The sequence below is a fragment of the Cygnus olor genome, chromosome 1 (genome assembly GCF_009769625.2).
Source record: "Cygnus olor isolate bCygOlo1 chromosome 1, bCygOlo1.pri.v2, whole genome shotgun sequence".
Classification (NCBI taxonomy): domain Eukaryota; kingdom Metazoa; phylum Chordata; class Aves; order Anseriformes; family Anatidae; genus Cygnus; species Cygnus olor.
The window spans coordinates 207,765,988-207,792,617 of NC_049169.1; the positions used below are offsets into that span (position 1 = coordinate 207,765,988).

At 55.7% G+C, this 26,630-nt stretch overlaps 2 protein-coding genes across 3 annotated transcripts in view; one reads left to right on the plus strand and one right to left on the minus strand.

Annotated features, from left to right (window-relative positions):
* Positions 1 to 4,258: 4,258 nt before the first annotated feature.
* PLEKHB1 (pleckstrin homology domain containing B1) lies at positions 4,259 to 9,206 on the plus strand. Its single transcript, XM_040544665.1, has 7 exons — positions 4,259 to 4,396; positions 5,537 to 5,596; positions 6,007 to 6,159; positions 6,808 to 6,910; positions 7,442 to 7,481; positions 8,341 to 8,446; positions 8,798 to 9,206. Exons 2-7 carry the CDS (start codon positions 5,560 to 5,562, stop codon positions 8,932 to 8,934), a joined length of 576 nt encoding a protein of 191 aa, XP_040400599.1. The 5' UTR covers positions 4,259 to 4,396; positions 5,537 to 5,559; the 3' UTR covers positions 8,935 to 9,206.
* Positions 9,207 to 13,536: 4,330 nt separating this feature from the next.
* The window catches only part of RAB6A (RAB6A, member RAS oncogene family), a 58,761-nt gene continuing 45,667 nt past the window's right edge, over positions 13,537 to 26,630 (minus strand). For both annotated transcript variants that reach the window (XM_040544663.1, XM_040544664.1), the window contains exons 7-8: positions 18,525 to 18,591; positions 13,537 to 16,527 (exon numbers count right to left, since the gene is read on the minus strand). In XM_040544663.1, the coding sequence (XP_040400597.1) occupies positions 16,463 to 16,527; positions 18,525 to 18,591 (132 nt within the window). In that variant the 3' untranslated portion in view covers positions 13,537 to 16,462. The remainder of the gene's footprint in view (positions 16,528 to 18,524; positions 18,592 to 26,630) is intronic.

Genomic DNA, 26,630 nt, shown 5'->3' on the forward strand with positions numbered 1-26,630 from the left:
CTGCGGGACCGTTACAGCCGCCTCCCGGACTACAGCTCCCGGCATGCCCCGCGCGCCGCAGGCGCTGCCCGGCTGCCGGCGGCCCGCCGCGGAGCACGATGGGTAGCGTAGTCTTGGCGCAGGGGACGAGGGGGAAGTGGGGAGTGTAGCGGCGCGATGCTTGATGGGAGGTGTAGTGCGGAGGAGGCGGGCAGCGATGTATGCCGGGAGATGTAGTTCCGCGGGGCATGATGGGGGTTGTAGTTCGCGCGGCGCTGAGGAGGCCGCCAAGGGTGGCCGGGCCGTGGGGGCCCCGTCAGGCCGGGCCCCGCAGCCCCACCGCCCGCAGCCCCCGGGCAGCCGCCGTGAGCCCGGCCCGGCCCGGCTCCCTCACAGGGAGGCCGGGCAGGCTTGTAAAGGCGTGTGAAATAAAGTGAAAAATCGTGTTTTTAACCCCCCCGTGCGGCGGCTGGCCCGCATCGCCCCGCGCAGCGAGCCCTGGGGGGGGTTGTGGGGAGAGCTGAGGGGCGAGGGGTCTCGTTCCTGGGGGAGCGGGCACCAATAAATAAATAAATAAACAAATAAATAAATAAATAAACAAATGAATCCTTTTAGGAAGGACCAGCAGCACCAGTGCAGTGCATCCCCAGCACACAGCACCCCAGTACTCAGCACCCCCATTACACAGCACCCCCGGTACACAGCACCCCCGGTACACAGCACCCCGCTTTTAGGGCCGGAGCACTTTCCTAAAAAACGCGAAACACAAAATGCTTTTCGGCAAGTGCTGGCATCCAGGAGGTGGGCAACAAAATCCCTGCAGGTCTCCACCTGCCTCAGGACCCTGGTGCAGTGACTGGAGCTGTAGGAGGATGTCCCCATCTCTGTCCCCATGTCCTGCCCGAGGCTCCCAGACCTCCTGCAATGCCCCTTTGGGGGATTTTGCTCTGGGGTGATGCCAAGTATTGTAGCAAAGCAGCACCCAGTAGGATCTGGGAACTTACAAACAGCACACTGTGGGTGCACATGGGTTTTATTCACTCCCGGTTACTGACCTGTCCCAACATACAGAATCACAGGATCATTAAGGTTGGAAAAGCCCCCCAGGATCACCTGGCCCAACCACCCCCCTACCACCACTGTCACCCACCAAACCATGTCCCCAAGCACCACGTCCAACCTTGCCTTGAACACCCCCAGCGACGGGGACCCCACCACCTCCCTGGGCAACCCGTCCCAACGCCTGACCGCTCTTGCTGAGAAGAAATGTCTCCTCATTTCCAGCCTGAACCTCCCCCGGCACAACTCGAGGCCATTCCCTCTGGTCCTATCAGTGGTTACCTGTGAGAAGAGGCCGACCCCCAGCTCCCCACCCCTTCCTTTCAGGCAGTTGCAGAGAGCAATAAGGTCTGCCCTGAGCCTCCTCTTCCCCAGCCCAAACCCCCCCCCAGCTCCCTCAGCCGTTCCTCACAGGACTTGTGTCCCAGGCCCTTCCCCAGCTTCGGAGCCCTTCTCTGGACACGCTCCAGGGCCTCGATGTCCTTCTGGTAGTGAGGGGCCCAAAGCTGAACCCAGCACTCGAGGTGCGGCCTCACCAGAGCAGAGCCCAGGGGGACGAGCACCTCCCTGGCCCTGCTGGCTTCCCCCCTGCTTGGTGTCATACACAAACTTACTGAGGGTGCACTCAATTCCCTCATCCAAATCATCAATAAAGATATGTGACAAAAAGAGCAAATATTGTGGTGTCCTGACCCCACCGAGGTCCTCGGGCCCATTCCTGTCCCTTCCTCACCTGCCCAAGGGCTCCTGGGCTGGCCCTGGGGGGCACGAGGAGGCTGAAGCGAAATCTGGGGATGCGAAGAGCCGGCACAAATGTGATTCCTCAAGGGACGACATCCCAATCCCACCCCGCTCCTTCAGGTGCACCACCTGGTCATGTGAGATGTGTGAACAGTTTCAGAAATCCCTTGTTTTATACCCAAAAATCAAAGTCTGTGGGAAGCACGGCACACATCTGCCCCAAGCTGCTGGGAGAGCATCACTAACACAGCCCCAGGCGCCATGCGGCCGAAGCCTAGCTGGAGGAAGAGCAAGCTGGAAATCTCCAAAAGGGTTTTTCCTAACAAGCTGCACCTGATTACTACAAAAATGAGGAGAAAGCCATGCTTTGTCCTCCTACACAAGCATGTGGGGCTGTTTCCACACTGCATCCCACATCCACCTCCCTTCTTCCACCCTCTCAGCTTTGCCAGCTGTAAAGAAAAGTAACCCCCACCCTGATTCCCCAAATCACCGTTTCCATCCAGCATGCCCCAAATTTATAATAATAATAAAAAATGGACAGTTTGCAAAAAATAAATAAATCAGCCCCCCCAAATCCTGTACCAGTACCAAGTTCTTCCCCAGAGGAAAGCTCAGTGATCTGGGGATGTTTTAATGGCATTGCTTTTGGTCTGAGGGTCCCGGTGCCTGCCGTTGCCTCCTGCACTGCTGCATTGAATTTTTTGCTCCCTGCAGGCTATATTTCTGCTTTTTCCCCACCCTTTGTTGTCTCTTCTTGGCATAAACTTGATGTCTTCTCTTCCAGCCACCCGGGTGCTGCAGCCAACCAGAACCCATTAGTGCAGTGCTATGGATTTTCAACTCCATGAAAACCCGCTGCCAGTTTAAATATAGCATCTATTTTTTTTTCAGTCAGCGGCACGTCCTTTGGCTGTCAGGGAGACAAATTATTCCAGCCCTGTGGCAGAGCTCACGGTACGCAGAAGAAAAACTTTGGGCTCAACCACACCAAACTGCGGCACGCAGCGCCTGGCTGAGGGTCCGACCAACACCAGCATCAGCCTTGAGCGAATTAAAATTTCAGCCAAAGTCTGACCCTTCCTAAGAGAGTCTTTTTACCAACTTTTATCAATTTATTGCAGAACAAAGCAGCTGGCCGGGCCCTGAAGCCTGATGTCCAAGCATGTGGCTCTCTCTGAAAGGCTTAGCATGACCGGGCTGCTCTGCGGGCCGATAACCGGCGTGGAAGTGTTGAGCATATTTTGGCTGCAGGGAGCAATTGGATGGGCAATCGCAATTTAGGTGCTTGGTAATCAACCCGCAAGCTGCTGGATTAATTTAATTCCTTCTGATGTTCAACACTGTAAAGCCAGCGCTGGAGGGAGGGGAGGGGAAAGGTTTTTGTATTGAAAAGCCTGCTGGAATAGATGAGGTTTTTGCATTAAGGGCTGCCAAAAGCTTAATAAACATCTTAATTATCAGCCCAGCCCCGCCTATAAATAACCTTGGATTTTAACACCTGCACGGCATGAATATATACAGTATATACATGTGTATATACGGCCCGTGTTTCACGGACAAGGAGCAGTTGGTAAGAGGAGCTGGGTGTTCCTTGGCTCATGATCTCCCCGAATAATTCACGTCCCCTCTCCCCAAATGCGACAGGCGCTTCCCCCACCCGTGATTTCCAAATTTCCAGATTCCCAAATCTGCCCCGCAGACCCTGCGGGCTGGGCACCGCGTCCCTCTGCCACCAGCGCTCTGCCGGGCACAGAAATGGGTCCCGGGAGATTCTTTGCTCCCGGCTCGCTCCTATGTACGGGAGCTTCTTCCACCCCGTGCTTTTCGACCCACAAATCCGCTGCAGCGAGGGGCCTGATGTTAGATCGGGGGGGGAATTCCCTGCAGAAGGAGCTCCCCCCTTCCCTGCTCCAGCCGTGATATCACACCGAGGCATTAAACGCCTCCTTGAGCCCATCCGTCAGCCTCGGCATCCCCTGGCGTGATTTCCCCACGGCGTTGGGGCTGTGGCCCCCACTCCACCACCCCCAATGTGTGCTTACGGCACCCACGGGACCCCCCACCTGTGGCAGCAGCAGTGACAGCCCCCCCCCGAATCCCCCCAGCGCCCGTGCCACGAGCAGGGGGCTCTGGCTCAGTGTTACCCGCAGCTTTTTTCCCACGTGCGCCGCAGGGGGACATCGGGGCTTGGGGAGGTCGGATGGGGGGGGGGCGCTCAGGGCTCGGAGCTGCAACCTCCTCGGTGGATCCCCCCCCCCTCCTCCCAGCCCTGCTTTTTTTGGGGCCTCGCATTTGGGCAGGTGAATCTCAGCCCAGCCCCGAGCCCACCGCTGCCCTCGGGGCCGGAGGTGATGCGGGGTCCCCCCGCGGCGTGCCAGCCGCAGCATCCCCCACACCACCAGCCCCAAGGCTTCCCTGCTGGCGGCACCGCCATGCCCAGCGGCCCCAAAACCCAAACCCAACCCCACTGTGGTCCCTCGGGGACTCCGCAGCTCCTTAGGCCGCGTTCCCCGGGCAGGACTACAGCTCCCGACGCCCCGTGCGTGCGGGCAGGGACGGGCAGCGGGAGCGGAGCGCAGCCCGCAGCGGGGACCCGCCGTGCTGCTGCCGCTCGGTGAGGGGTGCCCGGGGTGGCTCCGAGGGTTGGGGGGGCTCTGGGGGGGAACGGGGATGGGGAGAGGGAAGGGGAGAGCCAGGGGATGGGGGCAACGGGGATGGGGTACAAGGGGATGGGGTGAAGAGGGATGGGGGTGCAGGGGGAGGGGGGCGGCAGGGGATGGGGTACAGGGGGATGGGGAAACTGGGGAGGGGGTACAAGGGGATGGGGGGGGTATAAAGCAATAAAAGTAGCAGGAGTGGGGTTACTAGGAGTTAGGGTACCAGGGGATAGGGCTGCTAGGGATGGGGTACAAGGGGATGGGATATAAGGGGATGGGGGTAGCAGGCTGGGAATAATGGGGTGGGGGTACTGGGGTGGGGTACAAGGGGATGGGTGGGGTTACAAGGGGATGGGGTACAGGGGGATGTGGGTACCCCAGGGAGGCAGAAAGGGGGTGCCCCAAAACGTGGGTGCCCAAGGGGTACAGGAGGACGAGGGCACCAGATGTGAGTACCGGGAGGCGGGGGGGGGGCTGTAAATAAGGGGCTGGGGGTACCGGGGGGATGCGAGCTGATGAGGCGGGGGGGTGTTGGGATGTGTGGGGACCTGGCACGGCGATTTCGGGGGTTTTGGGGTACCAGGGGCCGCGGTTTCTGGGGGATGAGGGCACCGGTGGGGTGCGGATGCCCAAGGATTTGGGCGCCCGTGGGCGGGGGGCTCTGTGCCCCGGGGTGGGGGGGGGGGACCCAGCGGTGCTCGGGGACTCGGGGAGCGATGACTTCACGGCCTCGTTAAGGACTAATTTCCACCCAGGCAGGGAAAACAAACGAGCGGGGGCTGTGGAAAGTTACTGGTGGGGGGACCTCGGGGAGTTACCGCCTCGTTCCACGCGCGGCCCCGGCTTTCTCTGTTTTTACCTCCACGGGACGATAATCCCTAAATCCCGAGGAGATTAAAGGCACAAAGCAAGGTGGCCGGAGCCCTCCCTGCCTCAGTGGTTCCCGGATTACGAACCGCCCCCCCCCCCATCCGCCTGCCCCCGATTAACCCCGGGCACGTCCCCGCGTCCCCCCCGAAAGGGGGACGGGGAGCGCGGGGCAGCAGGCGAAGGGGGAGCTGCTCTCCTAACCCCGCTGTTTGCCCTTGGTCCCGCAGGTCCCGAAAACCCTCCCGTGGCCATGGCGCTGGTGAAGAGCGGCTGGCTTTGGCGGCAGAGTAAGTCGGGAGCCCACGAGGCGAGGTTTTGCCGTCGGGGATCACCCACGGGGTGGGGGGGGGGTGGGGGGCTCAGCCGTGGGTGCACGGAGCGGAGAGGAGCCCCCTGCCCCATGGCCGAGGCTGTTCCGCATCCTACAGGGCAGCACGGAGGTTCCCCGCGGGGGGTTTTTTGGTGGTTTTTTTTTGTGTTTTTTTTTTTTTTTTTTTTTTTTTTGGCAGCCCTTTAGGTTTAACAAGGGTTGGTGGAAGTGCTTCGCTAAAGCCACCTGGCCGCGCCGCCGGGGTTGTCGCCGACGCCAGGCGCCCCGCGGGGACCCGGTTGCGGATTTGGGGACGGCGTTGGCCGCGTCCCGGGGGTGGGGGGTGGGGGATTTCCGCGAGCCCTCAGCCCCCGTTCGCCCCGCCAGGCTCCATCCTGCGCCGCTGGAAGAGGAACTGGTTCGTGCTCTACCTGGACGGCAGCTTGGTCTACTACCACGACGAGACGCAGCGCGACATGGACGGCCGCATCCACGTCAAGTTCAGCTGCCGGGACGTGAGGAGCGGCCGCGAGTGCCGAGGCGAGCAACACCCCGTGTCCCCAAGCCCCGTGTCCCTAAACCCCACGGCCCCAAGCCGTGTCCCCAAGCCCCGTGTCCCTCCCTGCGTGGATGAGTGCTTTCATGGATGCTCCGGGAGCGTACAAAGGTGCTTGCACACATCTAAGCCAAAAAAACCTGCCGGGATGCACAATTATCACCGTTCCTGCCCGTACCCAGCACCGCCACGTCCTCTTCCAGCGCCAGGAAGGGAGGGAAGGAAGGAGCCCGTCTCCTCTCCCGCCCCGTGCTGGTGCAGAAGGCAGCCCACGGCCCTGACTCAGCCGCCGCCGTCTCGCACAAACACGGGGGAGAACAAAAGGCAGAGCTCGGCACGGCCCCGGCAGCCCACGGCCGCCGCACAAAGCGCCTTTCACCGGCGCTTTGGGCATTTTTCTGTCTTTGGGCATTTTTCTGTCCTCCCCCCCGCGTTTTTCTGCTGTGGGACAGAAGGGTTTGCTCCCCAGCCCTTTGCTCACGTCCAACCTCTGACAAAACGAAACCCGAAGTTGCGAGCGGGGATTTTGGGGGTGAAAACCCAACCTGCTCCCCACGGGTGGTCTTGTGGGGTCTGACGGGGGGTGCCCCTGCCCCTCGCTGAGGCCGGACCCTGCCCCTTTTGCCTTCCAGACGTGCAGCCCCCCGAGGGGAAGAGCTGCGAGTGCCTGCTGACCGTGGTGCTGCGGGACGGCTCCAAGACCACGCTGTGCGCCGAGAGCGAGGACGACGCCGTGTAAGCGCCCAAACCCCCTCGGCGGGCTCTGCCCCCGAATTATCCCAGCCCAAAAAGGGGCTCGGTGGCCTGAGAAACCGCCTCTCGGCCAACCACGGGTAGCTGCAGGAGTGTTTCCGGCGGGGTTTGTTGATAAATAATGTGAATCCCCATGGGATTGGGGCCGTGCCCAGCAGGAGGAAACGGCCACGGTCAGCTCCGCTCCGCTTTTATTTTTATTTTTGAGTCAGGACCCTTAAGCTGTGCTGAGAGGGGATGGAGGAAGGTGTTGGGATACCCGAGCTCGATCGCAGCTGGATGGAAACTCGCCAATTCTCCGCTTTTCCCCCCAGTTTAGGAGTCATTTTCCTGCCTCACGCAGCTGGGGCACGGCCGTCCCCGTGCCGGCGGGTACCTCCCAGCCCCGGCTAATCAGGAATTAACAATTAGCGATCCAGGTCACCGGGGGAGGGAGGGGGACGCGTGCGCCCAGGGGAGCCGCCGGGTGCCCCCCACTCCCCCCCAGCCCTCCTCCCTCTGCTTCGTTCGCAGCGCTTGGAAGATGGCCGTGCTGGAGGCGAAATCCACCCCGGTGAGGCTCCTTTGTCCCCCCAAAACGGCGGCACCGCACTGGTTTTGGGTATCGTGGGAGAGGGGGGGGCTCAGGTGGCTCCAACCCCAGCCCCAGAAATGTGGGGGTGACCCCGAGCCCTGTGCCCAGCGGGCGGCCTCGGGGCGTGGGTCTGGGCTTACCTGCACCCCCGGGGAGTTAAGGGGATGGGGGCAGAGTTAAGGGGATGGGGCAGAGTTAATGGGAATGGGGGAGAGTTAAGGGGATGGGGCAGAGTTAAGGGGATGGGGGCAGAGTTCAGGGGAATGGGGGATGAGTTAAGGGGATGGGGAAGAGTTAATGGGAATGGGGGCAGAGTTAGGATAGGGATGGAGTTAAGGGGAGTGGGGCAGAGTTAAGGTGATGGGGGAAGAGTTAAGGGGATGGGGGCAGAGTTAAGGGGATGGGGGCAGAGTTAATGGGATTGGGGACACGTTTAAGGGGAGCAAGGGCAGAGTTAAGGTGATGGGGACACAGTTAAGAGGAGCAGGGGCAGAGTTAAGGGGAATGGAGACAGCACTTAGGGCGAGGGGCATGGTTAAGGGGCCCCAAGATCAGGGAGGTGTTCGAGGTGCTTCAGCAAATGCTCCCCACAGCAGCTGGGCACCGTGGGCACCTCCGCCAGCCACACAGGGGAAAAAAAAAAAAAAAAAAAAACACACAAAAAACCACTTCGCATCCCCCACCCCAAGGGACTCAGCCCCGATCGCACGTGTGGGTTGGGGAAAACAAGGCCCGGCCACACCGCGACCAGGCTCTGGCGGGTCGCTGGTGGTGTGGGGCCACGCGGGGCCCCCACCTGGGTGCCAGCCTCACACACACACACACCCCCCCCCTTCAGGTGCACGTCTACGACCCCTACGACGACGACTACTACCAGACGGTGCCCATCGACTCCCACCAGACCGCCTACATCAGCTCCGGCCACTACGGCCACCAGTACGGAGGTGGGTGGCCCCGGCTCATCGGCCGCGTCCCCGTTCGCCCCCTCCCTCCACCAGCTCTGCCTGGCCCCCCCCAGATTTTGGGGGGTGTGTGTGGGGGGGGGGGGGGGGCGCTGAATTGGGCTGGGGGCACGGTCCCCCCACGATCACTTCGTGTTTTGGGGCTTTACGCCCGGTTTTGGGAGGTGGGCGGGCTGCGAGCCGGCAAACTGGGTGCCGTAGGGGTGGGGTTTGGGGGAGCGAGGGTGCTTGGGGGAGCCCTGGCTTTGTGTGTGTGTGTGTATGGGGGGGGGGGGGTGGGGGTGGGGGAACACCTTTGTTCGGTGCCCCCCCCAGCCCCGTTTTGCCTTGCAGCCCCCGGGGTGACCCACGTCATCGTGCGGGAGGACCCCTACCGCGTCTCCGGGGACCAGATGGCCTTGGGGCTGCTGGCGGGGGCCGCCACCGGCGCCGCCCTGGGCTCCTTCATGTGGATGCCCTGCTGGTTTTAGCACCCCCACACCCCGCAGGATGCGGCCCCTTCGCTTCCCCATCCCGCCCGCTCCCGGCTTTTGCATCCAAGAACCCGCACGCGGCTCCAGGGACCCGAAATCCTAAGCCAAGACCCGAAGCTGCCCCCGGCACGCCGCCACCACCCCCCCGGCACCGCTCACCACCCCAAAACCTCCAGGTGCCGGGAGCAAAACCTTGGGTTTGGGGACGGTGGGAGGGGTGCTGCACCCACCAGCAATTTCCAGGAGGTAGGTAAATTTTCTTGCAAAATTGCTTTTTTTTTTTTTTTTTTTTGAGGGTCTTTTAGGGGGATCCTGCACCACAGCGGGATGCTCAGTGCTGCTTTCCCCCAGAGCAGGGGGTTTATGGCACAAAACCTGCCCTGGGGACAGGAGAAGCAAAGCCACAACTGCCCCTGGGCACCAGGGTGGGACACGGGCACCAAATGCTGCGAGGGGGAAGCAGGAGGGGGCTCCAGAGCCCGCTCTGTGTGGCTGCAGAAGGATTAAGGGGGGAAATGAGAACCTGGAAGGATTTCCACCCCCACCCCAAAACCAGAGAGCCCTGGCCCCACTCTGCATCACCCCACACACAGGCGAGCACCCCAAGGGCTTCGTCCAGCCCCTGTCGGCTTTCAGCCTTGCACCAGCCCCTGGGGCTGACTGAGCTCAGGAATTGGGGCCAAACCCCTGAGAATTGGGGCCAAACCCCTGGGAATTGGGGCCAAAGCCCCAAGGATTGGGGCTGGAAGAGCCCCCAGGCACACTGGGGGGGACAGCACCACGCAGCAGTGGCTCGGGGGGGACACGCGCAGCACCGAGGGTTTTGGGAAGGGGAAGCATCAGGAGGCAAAGGCGCCGCTCGCCAGGCCCCGAGCCCCTTCGTGGCAGCCAAGCCGTGGGTTCAAAAAGGGTTTGGGGTGTGGGGACGGCCACCTGTGGAGGCCCCAATGTGGGGTGGTGGCCCCAATGTGGGGTGGTGGCCCCAATGTGGGGTGGTGGCACCAAGGGGGTCTCCTTTTTGCGTGGGGCAGCACCAGGCAGACACTGGGACATCGCTGCTCGAGGCGAGTCCTCGTCCTGGAGCCACCTCTGACATTAAACGAGGAGCTCAAGAATCACAGAAACAAACAAAAAAACCCCAAAATTTAGAAACCCAACAGCGCCCCGGTTCTTGCTGTCGAAGCTTCGGCTCCTGGGGGCTTTGCTTTCTCTGCCCCAGACCACCCCATCCCCGCACCCATTCCTCTACGCCGGGGGTCGGGACGTCCCCAAACGCCCCCCCCCCCCATCCCCCCCCCCGGCCTCCCTCGCGTCGCTGCTGCTGCAAACCCCGTCCTGCGAAGTGCATCGAGGTTTGGAGAAAAAAAAAAAAAAAAAAAACAGAAAAAAACCCCAAAGGCTAACTAATAAAGGCGGCCGAACCCAGACCCAGCCTGCGGGCGCGTGAGGGTGAGGAGGGGGCAGCAGGTTGGGGAGCCCCTCGGGAGCTGCGTGGTGTGGGGGGGGGGATGTGGGAACGGGGGAAATGTCCCCTGCTTCTTGAGGACCTCGCAGTGGGGTCCCCGTGGTGCCGGGTCTCACGAGGGTCCCCAGGGCAGCAGGAGGCACCGAGGAATCCCGCTCCGTCACGGCCAGGTGAGCCCGGGGGTGGGTTGGGAGGAGAGGGGTGAGGGGGGAAAAGGGGGGAGAGATGGCTCGGGGCGAGGAGCAGGTCCTCGGGCTGGGAACCCGAGCACCACGTGCCCGAGGAGCCGTGAGCACGTCCCAGCTCCGCAGCCCCAAACTGGGACCAGTGGGATGAGGCCACCTCCACCTGGGGACCCACAGAGGCTCCGGTTGGCACCCACCACAACCCACCACGGTGCAGGAGAGCGCCCAACCAGCCCCACTTTGAGCCTGGAGATGGCTTAAATCAGCGCTGGGTCTCCTCAGCGTGCAAAGAAAGAGAAGCTGGCGCTTGCTGCCCCCTGCTTTTAGAAAAACCTCCCACTCCCGAGCGTTTCCCTAAGCCAGGAATTTCCGAGCCAGCAGAAGCTCCACCGCTGCGCTTACCCCGGCACACAAACCCCAGCTGTTTGCAGAGCAGCCAGGAGCAGGATCCGGCCCCATGCACCCCTGCCCCTTCTCTCCCCGTCCTCCAGCCCCGTTTCCATCCTCACCTCCACCCAAACCTGCCCCCGTCTGTCCCCGCAGCCCCCGGGGACCCTCGGCCCCGTGTCCCCATCCCAAAGGCGGAGCTGAGCCACCAGCCCTCTTCTCAGCCTGGCTGCTCCCCTCACCCCACGTGCAGCAGCCCCAGCCCGTGCCACCACCACTAATTAGTGCTGATGGAGCCTCACCGCTAATTAGTGCCGACGGAGCCTCCCCGGTGCCGTCCCACCTGCCACCAAGTGCCACGGGGGGAATAACGCACGCGAGAGCCGGTGCCATCACCCGCGGGAGCGACGGGGCTGGGCAGGGAGGCAGCACTGCAGGGTGGTAGGGTCACCATGAGAGGGACAGCCCCTAAATCCCTTTTCTTGGGGACTTCAGCAACCCCAAGAGCCCCCCGCACACAGAGGGATGAGTGTCACCGAGAGCGGCACGACCCATGGGATGGACGGGGCACGAGGCTGTGGGGACGCCCTGAGGAGCACGCGGCGCCTTCCCCATCACCAGCGCCTCTTAGGGTTTATCCCCCCCGTCCCACAGCCCTCTGCAAAGCGAGTAACAAACCAGGATCCCCACACCTGGATGCGTGGCAGCGTTGGGCCCGTTTTCCGTGCCGCATCCAGCCGCTGCCCCGCGGAAGCCCCTTCCCCAGCCCCGAGCCCCCGCTGCCCGCGGTACCTGCGCGTCCCGGGGCCGATCCTGCCCCTCATCTCCCCAGGGCTGGTGCTGCTCTCCAAGGGCCCCGAGCGACCCCGCACAGCAGCAAGGGGCCGGCAGCTCCCGTCGCGATGCCTGGGGGCTCCACGCTGCCGGTGGAAGCTGGGGGAAGGAGCTGAACGCACTAAAATTATTTGGAATATAATACGCTGGTGTTGGAGGCACGAACATCAAGCCAGCGTCCACGAAATGAGCAGAAACGAGGGCTGGCCCGCGCCATTCACCGCTCCTGCGGCCTCACACGAGCAACGTCCCCTCTGCCAAAGCTGCTCACCACCATCCAAGACACCAAACAACCCCAAAAAAACTTTGAAATGAGGATTAATGCAGTGGGATGCGCAGCGACAACTAGGCACGGGAGGTTAATGGACAAGAGGTTAACACCCAGGCATGCCCACAAGCAGCCTGATCCCATCAGTCCCCAAACGTCGCGGTGAACAACCTGCTGGCGCCAGCTTTGCTCCTGCTGTTACCCCAAATCATTTGTTTGGCAACGGAGCAGCCACGCTGTGTGCTGTCCAGCTTCGCGAGGGGCCGGGATCGCCTCTCCCCGCCGCCGCCCCTCTTCCTGAGCCGAGAGAAACGCAGAAAGGTCAGAGCACGCCCCAGCCACCACCAGCGGCGCTGAAAACCCGTTTTATCCCACCGACCTCAGCAGCACCGACCGACTGAGCACGCGGTGTGCAGAGGGAAACGGTGATTTTGGTGCTTTAATCACCGGTAACTTTGATCGAGCCCTTAGCACAACGAGGGCAGCCGTCCTCCTTCCAGCTGGGCTCCGGGTGGCTGACAGCGAACGCTCGGAATTGCTTTAATTTATACCCAAAGCCTGGGAAATGGGAACCTGCAAGGTTTGGCTCGGGAAATGGCAGCTCCTGGAGAGAGCATCCCTGCGAGGGCAGCAGGAAAATCCCCGAGCAGCCGCAGCCCCGCGCCGCCTCCCGCGGGGACGGGCAGAGCTGCCCGCAGTGTTTAGCTCCTGGGATTCATGGCAGCGGTCGCGCTCAGGATCCCAAAATTCGTCTCATAGAAAGCTGCAGTTAGGGTTTATACATAGTGGGGAAGGAGAAGGTGGCTAAGGAGGGGGAAAAAGGAACCCAGCTGCTCCAGGCAGACCCCTCTCTGCCTCGTTTCTTAATGATTTGGGCGCTGGGAGGAAGGCACCACGCAGCAAGGGGACGGTGCCGGCAGCAGCCCCGCGGGCACCGCCAGGACGCTGTGCTCGGAGGGGAGGCTGCCAAGCCTAAAGCCAGCCCAAATTTACCTGGCAGCACCCGCCTAAACCAATCCTTGACCGTGCAATCAGCTGGATGCTCCCCATCTGACTCGGTTCCCAATACACGCACGGCTCGAGCCGCTCTGCTTGCCTCTTGCGAACGATTCCCGAGGGGGAGCTGGGGCTGAGCGCCCCAGGACCGTGCCGTGCCCTGAAGCAGCCCCTTCCCTCCTGCTCCGGCAGGACCTGGGTGCGCCAGGAGGAGCAGGAGCCCCCCCAGCGACCACAGCCTTCTCCTCGTCCCCTAAGGCCAGCAAGGAGCACGTCTGTTATCGGTACTCACCCACCCGTTCCTGCAGCCCTCGTCCTCCACCACCTTTCTGCAAAAAAAAAGCCTCCTCCAACTCTCCAAGGCCAACAGGCAGGAGCAGGAGGAAGAAATCAGAGCCGCTGACGCCCTTCACCCCCCCCCAGCCCATGCTCTGATGGATGTGGACAGAGAAGAGACCCGGAGCTTTCCAATGAGACAGGTATTTATTTAGTTCAAGCGCTAAGGATTTTTTCGTTGTTTCATATTATCAAACAGAGCTGAGGTACCAGTGACATTCCAACATGAAGAAAAGGAACCTTTTTCCCCTTATACAATTTCTTCAACTACTTGTATTCAAGACAAAAAGTGAGTAATGGGTAGCTGCGTAATGGACTGTACAACAATCAAGCCAGAGTGGGGAGGAGAAAAGAAACAGAGCAGAAACCTTCGCTGTTTTCAAAGTCGTCACAAAAGAAGTCTGGTCCCATGGTCCTACTGGCCATGCTGATGGAGCAAAATAAAATCAGAACCCAAAAACCGAGAGACAGATGGCACGAGGCATCAGGGTGCAAAAAATTATAGAGACTGTTGCTCCTGTGCTCGCCTGGGAGAGGTCTTTTCCCTGGAAAGGTGGGAAAGTAAAAGGGCAGGACGGAGCCCTGCCGTCGCGTTAAGCACTGGCTGCAGGACCAGCAAGGGTGAAACGCACCCGGTGGTCCTGAGCAGACCGCAGGGACCAAGAACTCATCCTCGTACCTGCGGCCACCGTGTCGTCGGGCGCATCCCCTGCGAGACCTTTTCTCGAGAGGGTCGTAACGGGGCCGCCTTCCGAGCCTGCTCTCCAAAAGCGGCACCCTCGAGCAGCAGCGGGGCTGCCCGCCCACCTAACCCAGCGTGGTGAGCCAGCTCCTTGCAAATCCAGTGCTTAAAGCTCAGGACTACGAGGAAACGTAGGGTTTGGGTTAGGTCAGAAGCAAAAAAAACGTACGTGGTTGTGGAAAGCAATGAAATGACCAACACGAACCGCATGAAGAACCAAAGGGGGGTAAAAAAAGCAGCGAGATGGATCGCTTTTGCACAGTTAAGAACAGTACAATACAGGAAAAGTAGCCAGGTTTCCTTCCCCTCAAGAGTTTCTTTTAAATAAAGAATGATCCTTTGTCACATATCATTGATGTTTATTTCAAGACATGCCACGTCAAAAAAACTCGCCTTTAATATTGCATTATAAAAGCACTTTTACATCTCCTTCTGCCTTTAAGTTATTGGTGTGCAGAGCTGCTCTAAACCCAGGGCAGGGCACGACTCTAGCATTCATCTCAGGAATGAAGAATTCCAAAGCTTTTCATGCCCGTTTCCTGGTGAAAGTGGTGGTGAGGACGATTCCCTTCTCTTCCCCGGTTGGTAATTTTAGGTGGTAGAGGGGCAGAAGGGAACGAAGGAGGAGCCTGAGTATTTGCTTGCAATTGTTCCTTAAGCAGCAATCGCAACCCAGACTCGCGAATTCCTTCCTGCACTGTAACTCAGCCGTATTCGCCCAGCAAACAATGTATTTACAATTGTGTTTATTAACTTACACAGCAACTTCACAATGACTAGTAAAGATTAAAAGGGTGCACTTCTAGTGTGTTCGGTTCTGTGTTTCTCGGGTAGCTACATCTCGCAACATCAGCAAAGCTCTAAACGGATTCCTCAGCAAAAACGAAAAAAAAAAAATTACTGGAAATAGTAAAAAAAAAAAAAAAATTAAGCGAGGAAATAAATATCAAAGAAAAACGGTTAATTGTAAGCCTAGTTAAATAGAAAACTAAATGACTAGTTATTCACCCAAACTATACAGCTCTAGTGAAAAAACTAAACCCGACTTGGAAGACGGAACTTAAAAAAAAAAAACAAAAAAAAAAACGCTAAAAAATAAAGGCATTAATCTGCATAATCGTAAGTTGGTTTCCATCCTACGAACTCCCTTCCTTTCCCTCTACGGTCTTCCAGCTACATTTCTGTATGGCCAAAGCAGCCGCCCCCTCCCCAGCCGCCCCCCGCCGTGGAGGCGCGGGCGCGAGCCCCCTTCCGCCGCCCCTCTCTCCCCGTCCTCGACTGGCCTGGTGCCGCCCCGCCGTCCCTCTGCCAAACGTAAAGGTCCCCAGGCAGGTCTCGGTGCCAGCCCCCAATCCTGTTAAGGTTTTCCCCTTGCTTAAAAAAAAAAGAAGCAGAACGCCTTCTCCCCCGAAGCGGCTGACACGTTACGTTCCCATCTCTCGGGCAGCAATCATTTGCTTTATTGTTGTTCTACGTAAAAGGAAAAAATGCTCTTAAAAACTCAATCTTGCACTCCAAGCTTGTTTTCTTTGTTTCCTGCAAGTGTTTCGCTAACGCGCTTCCACCTTTCCCCCCCCCCCAAAAACCCTTCGGAAGCCAGTTACCCCATCCGGAGCCCCTCTGCGTTTCTCGGGATGCCGCCTTGGAAATGTGCTCACGTTGCCTCGGCCAGAACTAAAAAAAATCCCGGTAGCCTGTCCTGGTATCGAACCCCCAAAAAAAGCTCTGGGGTTTGAAAACCATTCGGACTATCTCTGCTCGAAAGATTAAGAGCTTGGTTTTAGTTGTCGTTGTCTTTTATTATTGTTTAAGGACAGCATTTCACCCTCGGCATACGCCACCTCCGCTTGCATTCCTGACTGCTGTCTAGCCATCTCCAGGTGGTTAGAGAGATCAAGTGGGTGAGATTTGCAAGCATTTCTTCTGCACGTACTTCTCGTCTAAGTCCAATTCAAAACTTACTCGGTTTCCATCATTTCAAAGTGCAATATCATAACATATTAAAAAAGGAACAAATATTAAGAAATTGTACCTATTCTTTTTTTTTTTTTTTTTTTAAAGTTATAACTAGAATACGCTGGAATATTTTGGCTTTTTTTTTTTTTCTTATAAATAATGAAGACACTGACATTTTCTTTGTGTGTGTGCTTGTGAAGCTAATAGATCATCTCCACGAGACAGCCAGCGATGATGAACTGCAATACGTTATTACTGAAAGGGGAAGGTTCAAGCCAATATTCACACTGCAGTCAATGAAGAGTAAAGGGAGGGGAAGCAGTGATGTTCTGGAGAAAGGTAGAAGCCACGTGGTATTAGCAGGAGCAGCCTCCTTCACTGACAGGCTGCTCTTGAGGCTTTTCCAGTTTTATGTCAATCACTGCAAGAAGTAAGTTAAGGCAAACAGACGTCAGCTCGGTCTCCCTACCTGGGCAGGGGTTTTTTTACTGCGATTTTCAGCTCAGTACCCGTGCTTCCTACTAAAACGCTTCTTCGTGCTCTTGCGAAGACCAGCTTCAACCAAAAGCCACGATACAGGTTTCTCAGCAGCCCCTCTTGTCCCGGCACCGATTCCACTAGATGTTTAGGAACACGGCAGGGTCAGAGCCCGTCCTGGAAAGCCCCGAGGTCCTTTCTCTGGAGGCAGCTCACCTCTTAAACTCCTGCTCCCCTACACTTCGCACCAGCTGGGCAAATAATTCCTTCTCGCTCCTGTCCGCACCCAGCAGGAGGGCCAGCCCGGCTTCTGGGTGACACAAGGTCACCCCGAGCCTGCCCCCGACAAGCTGCTCCCCTTGGGGCGCTCCAGTTCCCGACCCGTGCCCCGCAGTCGCAGCGCTTACAGCAGCTTTTTTTTAACCCTGGGAGCCCAGAAGGCTAATCCCAACCCCATCGACCTGCGGGTGTTCGGCACGAGTCTCGAGTGTCCCTCTTATCGGCAAACACAGCTGGCTCTTCCAGCTCCTCTCTTTCGGGGGATTCCAGTTGCTCTTTACAGAGGTTAGGAGAAAAACGGGGAAAGGGGAGAGCACGAATTCATTTCAAATATCCGATCCGTCCGTTCGGCTGGTTTAAACCTGGCCACGCGCTGAGAGTTAAGAGCTGGAGATGCTCAAAATGAGCCCTGCCAGCTCCGTCAGAGCACGAGCAGCTCGAGATCCGTGAGCCCTCAGTGCTCTGTGAAAGAAAGCCCATGGAAAATCCCCCCCCTGCCCCAACTAATCCCAACGCAGCTGTTTGGGAGGCAATCGCATTCAGCTTTTGCTATCTGCAGCCTGCAGGAAGCCAAATTCAAAGCGCCCTTATTAGCCTCCCGTTTAGGGACTGGTGATCAAAACCCCCCGATAGAGCAACCGCGGGCCCATCGCCCGCTGCTCGTGCAGCCTGCCCTCATCCTCTCGTTAATGAAGGTTGCTGCTCATTAACCTTTTCGTGACCTGCCTCAGGAACTAGTTTTGCTCATCAGAACCACATGACACAGAGCTTGTGCCTTAGCAGCTGCGGTCCGCGGCCTCCCAGATCTCCCCCTCTGCTGTGAGACGCCCTACAGATGGAGTTCCAGCCCTGAATTTGTCCTCTCTTACAGATCCCGCAGCGTTCTTCCTCCGAAACACCATCCCTCCTCCACTTACCAGCGATATGATTGATCCTTGCTGTAAATAAACCTGAAAACCCTGGGGAAGTTCCTCTCCAGCTCACTTCTGGCACCTCACCAACTCCCACGAGGTTTAATGCAACCCCTTCGCTCCCCCCTGGGAGCACCCGCCGTGATTTCACCCCCTTTGTCCCTTCACCTCCCACCCCTGCTGCATCCCTCTGGCTCCTCCATCACCTCCTTTCACCAGAGACAGCAGAAGTGGGTAGCCAGGCGAGCGGAGAGGCTCGATTAGCAGAAATTCCTTTCACCTTCAGAGCTCCAGCGAGCAACCACAGCCACCCCACTCCATCTCTGTGAGCCTCTTCGTACCAGCTCCTCCACACCCAGCCTGTTCAAACACTACACAAATAATCCTTTTGGGCTGCATCCCTCTGCACCTTCCCGTTCTCCTCCCTTCAGCTTTATCCAGCTGTCCTCATTTTCACGCCTCCTCCTCCCCCTAACCATCCCTGCTTCCTTTGCTTCACCGCAGCAGCCTCCACCCTTACCCTCAGCCCCAGCCATCCATCTCACCAAGCCTCATTCCTCTAATCAAAGCTCGGGGGCTACTTGCCCTTGTTGCCCCCCTTTTTGGGATGTCCGTAAGCTGCCTGAGGGCTGCAGGACAGATATTGCTCCCTCCTCTTTCACCCCTGTCATTCAGGACCCGCGTTCTCCTCGTCCGCGGTGACGCCTGGCGGCGCTTTGCCACCACAAGGGCACGGGCGCATAAAGGATACTGTCTTCTCTACTTTTGTCTTGTGTGCTTTCCATTCCAGGCAAGGCAGCTGCCACGCGTCGGAAAAGCTGTAAAAAAACAAACAAAAAAAAAATACACAGGGAACAGATCAAAACAATCGGACTTTAAAGAGTGCACCCCGGTTGATCCAGTTCAAACAATGATCCGATACATCCCTGAGCGCTGTTGGCACCAAAATGCCTGACACCAAACATAACCTTTATTCCTCAGGAACGGCAGAGCGCGGTTTTGTTGTTACTGGAGATGAAATGTTGCTGCCTCCGAGCAGCAAACCTTCCGGCACCTCTGCATTTCTGCTGCTTGGAACCCCGGATTTCGGGCTCGGCTTTGCCCCAGGCTTTACTTGGACCCCAACGCTTCCCCACACCAGCTGGAAATTCAGCCTTCGGACCTCCACGGGGCATTATCTACACCAGCAGTGGCCAAGCTGGCACCTACAAAAGCACCAGAACAGGGCACACGAGCAATGACAACCCCTAAACGTCACCCTCCAGGCTCTGTGTACCGCGTGGCCCAAAAGTCAGAGGAAAGATCTTTTTTTTTTTCTCCAGGAATTTGCCCTATCCTTTCCTAGCACCTTCAACTTTTGGCATCCTCTGCATCGTTACCGTGTGTCCAGCCCACGCGTGGGTATAAAACAGAACAAAACCAGGTGTCAGGGGCTCCTGCAACCCCACAGGAGTCAGGCACTCATCCACCCCATGAGCACTGTTCCCCAGCAAAGCCTAGCTCCACACTTCACAGGTTTATTCAGCTTGAAGGATGCTGAAATAAAAGGTAGGCTGAGAAGAACCAATTCCCTCTCCTAATTTCCTTACTTTGCCCCTTCCCTTCTTGTGGAGCGAGGCTCAGACCTAGGGATTCTCTCAGATGGCATCTATCCAGCCCTCTGGACAGGCTCTGCCCAATAAATAGAAGTTCACGTAGATCCCCTGAGCCCACAACACTCTGTTTTCTGCCCAGGAACAGCAGAGCTGGGGACTGTCCTTCACCCAAGTGAGGTTTCCCTGAGAGGCTGCCACGTTCAACGGATGGGAACTGCACGAGCCTCAACAGCAGTGCTCTCGTTTCCACGTGCCCTGGTGAGCGTGTGGGCAGCACGGAGGGGAGAACTGGATGGACGGATGGCTACACAGCTCCCCTGATGTTCCCCGGGGTTACCGAATGATAATTTAATTGTTTTTTGCCTTTGGAGATCAGCCCGAGCTGAGGGCTGATCCCACGCCGTGCTCAGCACAAACCCGGATGTTATCGGTGTCTTAAAATCAGCCCGGTGCGAGCCCGAAGGCAGCGCAGGACTCCCCAAAAGCTCGGCACGGGTCAGACGTCAGCCTTAACGTGTTCAATCGACCTTATCTCCCGTCATCTCAATGACGCGAAGCTACACCACTCGCTCCCAGTGACCCACTTTCCACAGAAAACCGAGCCAGCCCCCGTCGGTCCGTTCGTGTTACAGGTGTGGGGACCTCTGCCCACGCGCTTCGTGCCAATTTGGCCCCGAGTGCCCAAATGACGCTGGGAAGATGTTCGGAAAACCCTCCTGGCTCGACGAGTACTGCACAAATTAATCACGAACAAACCCCCAGATCTCTGTGGCCGCGATCTCCGCAGACACGCTGTGCTCATCGGGGTCTGACCTGTGCTGTCACCGCTCCTCACCACTGACCGAAGAGGTTCCTACGTGAGCAGAGGACAAAGCTGGCAGGTAGGAAGAGGCAAAGCACTTTGTGATTCCCATCATCTCCCTCGAAACTGCTTTGGAAACAGTCTCCAGCATCCTCGCTCCTTTTTCACCAGCAGCAATGCACCGAAATTGAGACTGAGCCCAGGGTATGGGTCTGCCGAAGCCAACGCTTGATTTATTTTGCTGGTTTTAGCTAACGATTTCAAAGCTCAGCGTTCTCACCTCAGTGTCTGAGCCATTACCCTGAGCCACCCAGCCTCGCTGAAGAATTCAGGCAAAACCACACATCATTTCCTCCTACATCAACGAGAAAATAATGAAGGTGTGTCAAAATTCCAGGTGCTGAACCGTGGAACCCCTCCACGCTGAACAGCCAGCAGGGATGCCCAACCACCCAAAAAGCTCAGAGGCAACGAGGACCTCGTGGTCAGAATTAAATTAACGCAGGCAGACAGGGACCTAACTGTCATCCTTGTACCAAGAAGTCCCGTCGAGTGGTTCGACGCTTCCCATCACGTTATCTGCTCGGCTCTGCTTTCCCCGTCTCAGCAGCACTCCTAGCTCTGTTGGAAGAAGCAGCGTGACCTATTTTCCAGGACGCTTCAAAACCAGCCAGACGCGATCTCTTTGGGTTTAAGAATGAAACAAAGGGGAAGAAAGACGCTGCAGACTTTCAGAGCGACCTCCCATCGCACCCCCGTGGTCAGCACTATTTCTCCTCGCCGTTCCAACCAGGTAACTGGCAGAGCTCTGCCACCCTCAGCTTTGTGACTTTTCAGAAGGTTTTCTGTTCACTCGGCACGGAACTAGACCATTCACTATAGTTTTTTATGTTTTTTCCCCCCCTCTCATCGAAGACGGTCAAGAAGTAATTTAGATTCCATCTCATCTTCCCTTGGAAGCCTTAAAGTTTTAGCATTATATTTGAATCCACAACACTTGGCAATCTCAATGCTTTGTCTTCAATGGTCTTGGACAAACCTCCCAACTCTACCACGTTCGGGTACAGAAGGCTCTGACTCTCCTCCTTTACTGAGCTCTGTCCCTAAAATGATATCTGCTCCCCAAATATTTGATATTTAGCGATTTCAAGTTCATTTTTATGAAGGGAAACGGCCTTGTGATCATCATCTGGGCATCTAGCTCTGCGGGGGAAGTTGTGTTCAATCTCCTGCCCCTCCAACGCAGAGCAGCTGTGGGAGGGATATGTCAGAGGGAGAGAGCGAAGCCACCGCCTTTTCCGTCCTAACCCCAAAACACAGCACCATCCCAGCTACAACACAGAAAACCACCTCCGTCCCAGCCAAAAGCAGGACAACTTACGGCACTTTTTTGTTCTTATCCTGCGGAAGAGCCTGAAGAGGAATTCTGACCCAGTTCTCGATGCGGGGTGGCAGGGGGCGAGTCCCCCCCATCCGTTTTAAAGATGGATATGCAGGTTTGGCAGGGTCCTGGGCCTAAGAGAGGACGCTCACTGAACATCTCTGCTCTGACAGAAGGAAACGCAACATCTCAGGTATCCCTGCTGTTGGCACACGCTTGGAAAATCCTAGGTGGAAACAGCACTGCAAAAAGGAGTCTTAATCACGTTTTAAATGGTGACATCACCATTCCTTTCCCCCTTTTACAACGCACAGCACCAAAGGCTGCAAATCAGGGAGGCGGTTTATGGAAGGGAAGGGGAGGATGCTTTAAAAAAACCCTGAGATGATGGGAACCAACTGGAATTACCGCATTTAGACAGAACTGCTGACAGAAAGGCTGTTTGAAATAAAATAATCCTTTTTTAACGTTAAGACCAGGAATAAAATTGATGCCTTTAGCTGCATTTCTCGCCCTAAATTATTTGGCTAAAAAGAGGAATTTGGCAACTAAGAAAATCAACTTTCTTTCTTATTAACCTTCTGCTTATCAGCCACAGCATATGCGAACAAATCCAATTAGGGAAACTTTAGGACAGGTAGAAAGTTGCCTTCTAGTTAGGGACCTTACTGCTCCGCAGTACCTTCAGGACCCACGCCAGCTCTCTTATCTCCCTGGAAAATGTCACAGGCAGTGGCACGTCTACACACAGACATACTGCGGTGTGCACATGCATACACATTTGTGCATGTGTGTGTACACATAAACATACAAAACGCGTGTTTTGGTGAGGATTTGGGACTTTTTTCCCACAGCAGGAGTTAAGCGCAGCCGTCTGAAAGGCTACGAGCCACACGAAACCTATTCCCCAGAGCAAAGCGAGCGAAGTATTTCCCTAATTCTCATTCCCCAAGGAGAGCTCTGCAACTCCGAATAACTCGTGCCCATCAAGCAGACAAAAATCAAAGGACAGGGGAAAGAGCCAAGCTGCTGGATGCAGCCAGCTCTGTGAAAAAAGGGTTACTCGTGGGGCCACGGTCCTTCAGCCGTGAGAAAGCTCTCCTGCCAAAAACCATACTCAGACTGGGGCTCTTTGAGAAGAAACGTGAAGCGTGCCAGGTACTGCTGGAAGGAGGCCTCCAGGGCTCTCCCTCCGCTCTCTTTTCCACGAGACGGCAAAACGAACCCTGACATATTCTGGGCATGAAGTCCCCAGGCTAACAAGAAGATTCCCCGAAACACAGGCTGCCGAGACAGAGCACGAATCTCAACGTCTTTTAAAGCTCGTTCAGGGCTGACAAACAAAATGAAGTGGGGAGTAACTCTGTGTTAACCGCAGCAAGCTAGCTATTTTTCCCCTCAGTCTTAGGACTCTCCTAGCTGAAACTCGGAGGATCCGAAAGCCAATTTTTTTTTCCCTCTATTGCATCTGTTTAACCCCAGGACAGTAATATCACCATTTTCACTCCGTACATCCTCTCCTTTTTCCTTCAACACCCGCTCCCTGCAGCCAGAAGGAGCAGTAAGTGTACAGGAGCTCGGGGTCTCCGTACATTAAGAGGTCCAGCAGTACAGGAGGGCAGCACGTTACTGCCTGGTACAGCTAGAAGAGATGAGACTTGGCTCCGGCAGCTCATCAGGGCAGCCCCCGGGGAACAGAAACGACAGAGAAGGCACAAACTGAAAGCCTGCAGTGTCTGGCTTCAGCTGGCACGTGCACAGGTCGCAAACCCTCTGTACTCCTCTGCAGAGGCTGCGTGCACACCTGCCTCCGAGCCTCTAAACCATGAGGTCACTCATCTCACCTCGGCCCCCAGCACCAACAGCGAGCTGTTTCCTCTCATCCCACAGGGGAATAGTTAAAAAAGCCTGTCAGCAGTATGTTCAGTATGTGCCCCTTTATTTCTCTGTTGGTGGAAGATCCTGGCATTGAAATGCGTGTTGGTGCAACCCACCTTCTAGGGGCACGCAATAAAACCATTCTGGACCTGTGGGATGGCTACAGCGAGCTCAGAGCTGTAGTACAGCACCCTTCCCTCTCCTCAGTGCTGCCTGCCTGCAGAAAAGGATGAAGGAGAAGCCAGAAGGAGCACCCACGGTCAGAAGTACGGAACGAAGGCCAGCAAACCAGTGCCACAGCCAAGGAGGTGAAAAAAAATCTCGGCCATTATTTTCCCCAAGCAGGACAAGAAATTAAGTTTCTTCTTTATCCTTATAGTGGGGCAAACGCTGATGTGCAAACCTTGCAGGCAGCATCGGGCAGAGAAGGCAGCTGGGCTGCAAGTGATGTCTCCGGGACTCAGGCACACAGGTGACGCTGGAACTCACAGAGAGCTACGTGCTGGAGAGGATGGGAAGCGAGGAGGCTGTGGGGGGCCGTCCAAGGGGCACACAAGAGCGAAATGAGACAGATCTGGAGGTGGTAACATCAAGATGTACACATCCAACACTGCAGAGAACCCAAAACCCTGACGTGAAAGGGATAAAAATTCAAAAGAAACAACGGAGGACTGGGGATCCAACTCCATCCCAAACCTCCTGCATGAACCACAGCTCTGCAGTTCACTGCCTTCGAAGCCGGGCACAGCATCTAGGGCCAGGAGACAGACGTTGTGCTGGGAAGAGAGGGCACTGGGAAAAAAAAAAAAACATCTTATTGAGTTTTCTGGGCTGTCCGGGTAGGTTGTCAGTGCTTCCCTCAGCAGCCTGAGACGTTTCAATACTGACAGACAAGAGCTTTGCATGGAAGGAAAAAAACAGTTCATATCTCAGTCATATCTAGTATGACAACTGCACGGTAATTGCTAAATCCTAACCCATAACCTAGTGGACAAACCGATGACTTGTCACTGGTCCAAGCTTCACCTTTACATGAATATTTGCTATCCGGCACGAAGCGATCGTAATTTGTACATTCGTGTCTCATTAAATATGGACTCCTTCCAAAATAATGTGACCCGAATTAAAAATCCCGTATGAAAGTTAACTTGGACAGTAATTGTTCTGCAGGATCAGGATGTATTATGGAACGACATTATCACGTTATGGGGAAGTCAAACTTGCATTCAGCTTATTAATGGGAGATTTTAGATGGGTATGGTACCATTCTGCAGCTGTATCCACACTTTCCTGCTTCATTGGGAAAAGAAGTCGTTGGCAAGTTAGTAAAATAATTTCAGACTACTCAACAGAGAAGCTGCAAAGAAAATAAAGAACTAGATTACCGGTTTAAGCCTTATCCATTGAGAGTTGTTTCAATAAGTGCTTATTAAACTAATAAAAATGAAAGTTTCAAATATTCTACAGTATAAAATAGCTCTGAAGTTCCTAAAAATCAGTCCGTGTCTGCAATACAGCCATCGGAATTTAGAAGAAAAATCCACTTTTAGTTCTTTTCCAATAAGTACTCACAACTTTTGTTTTGATATCTTGCACAGAGGATAAAGTCACTTAAAATCTGCCTCCTGTCCAATTCTGACAAGGCTTCACGATATGGATTATGATGCAGGGATATGCAGCAGCCCCGGGTTTTTTTGGATAATACTGTTTGATGATGTTAGTGAAGAACAAGAACTGCATCTCTGCACACCAAATCTGCAATTTAATAGGGGGAACTCACCCCCAGGTTACCCACCAACACCTTTTTTTTTGCTGAAGCTGAATTACCAAGCCTACTTCCTTACTGAAGAAGCCTTACAGCATGTAACCTGGCAATTAAAATCAGAGGCACAATTTGTCTAGACCTCCGTTATACAACGACGAATTTTCTCTAGAGAGAGTGCAAGTGAGGCTCCAGCTACCGAAACGGCTTTATGTTCTGACAAGCTCATTAGCACAATCCCTAAATGGCTTCAGCACAAAACGCAAGGAGGTGAAGTTGGTTCCTTCGTAACGTATTAAATGGAGCTACCATCCTTAAGGAAGGCAGTGGAGGCTTTACAAAGCGCACGTTTTATTAAACGACAGTATTTTATGCTAAGATGGACTACAGGCATACTAGATTTTTCCCCTCGCGTCTCAAATCATCAGGCCCCCAACCCAACCAGCGTTAACCGGCCCCAAAAAACGCCCCAAGCTACCTTTTACAGGCTTGGACACGCTTCTGGGAACGTCGCAGGTGCACGGCAGCTCCCTCAAGAAAAGAGGGAGCAGAGCTGCAGCATCACCATTCCTCTCAGTGCAACTGCTCCCAAACGCACGCCCCGCTCCGAGTAAACACCAAGGGCTCCAGCAGGAAATCGAAGCCTTAATTACAAGGCAGCCTTTGTGCTGTGGCATGATAATTGGTGGACCCTGGAACCAAACGCCTTTTATGCTCGCTAATGCACGGAAAGGCAGCGCTGAGTTAACACATCTAATTATTCCATTACATAGGGAATAATTTTGCTACTAATACGCAAGGTCAAGGGACGCTTTAATAACAGACCCTTTAGTCCCATCTATAACATATACTCAAAGTAATTTATAAACCTGTTTTAGCAGCTCCTTACAAACTCCTGTACGCGAGCTACTTGAGTAGCTACATGTATAAAATAAGGCCCCCTTCCGACCTGAACCCATGATTCTAAAAGACATATATTTATATTGTTTACTTATTTATCTATGCACACACGTGTGCGTGTGCTCGCTCTGTGGAGGTACCCAAGAGTGAAAGCCTTCTGCAGCTTGCAGTAGTTATTTCCTCCTGCCATAACGCCGGCTGCCAAATGCTTTAGTGGTCGTGGCTCCGTATGAGAAATTGCAAGATCAATGAAAAAGCAGTACCCCGCTGAGCCGGGAGGGATGTACGGCTCTGGCTCTGTATTCAGGAACTCCCAGTAAGCATATTTGCTGACATAACTAACAAGCCCAAACAAAAACCCTGGCATGTAAACACCAGATCAGTTGTGTAGTGTTTACTGCTTTTACCAGCTCACAGATTGCCGGGTGATTTATCTTCGTTAGCGCAACTGATTAAATTCTGACCTGCTGGATGAAGTTTGAAGAGCTGCAGCTCATCTCGCAGCACAAAACCGAGTTGCACTGCGGTTGCATCAGCTC

What these genes read in the sequence shown, in the direction of transcription:
- PLEKHB1 (XM_040544665.1), top strand. Translation starts at nt 5,560, where the DNA reads ATGGCGCTGGTGAAGAGCGGCTGGCTTTGGCGGCAGA. An exon ending in GAGCGGCCGCGAGTGCCGAG is followed by an intron (nt 6,160 to 6,807) that starts GCGAGCAACACC and finishes TTTGCCTTCCAG; the next exon opens with ACGTGCAGCCCCCCGAGGGG. An exon ending in TGGAGGCGAAATCCACCCCG is followed by an intron (nt 7,482 to 8,340) that starts GTGAGGCTCCTT and finishes CCCCCCCTTCAG; the next exon opens with GTGCACGTCTACGACCCCTA.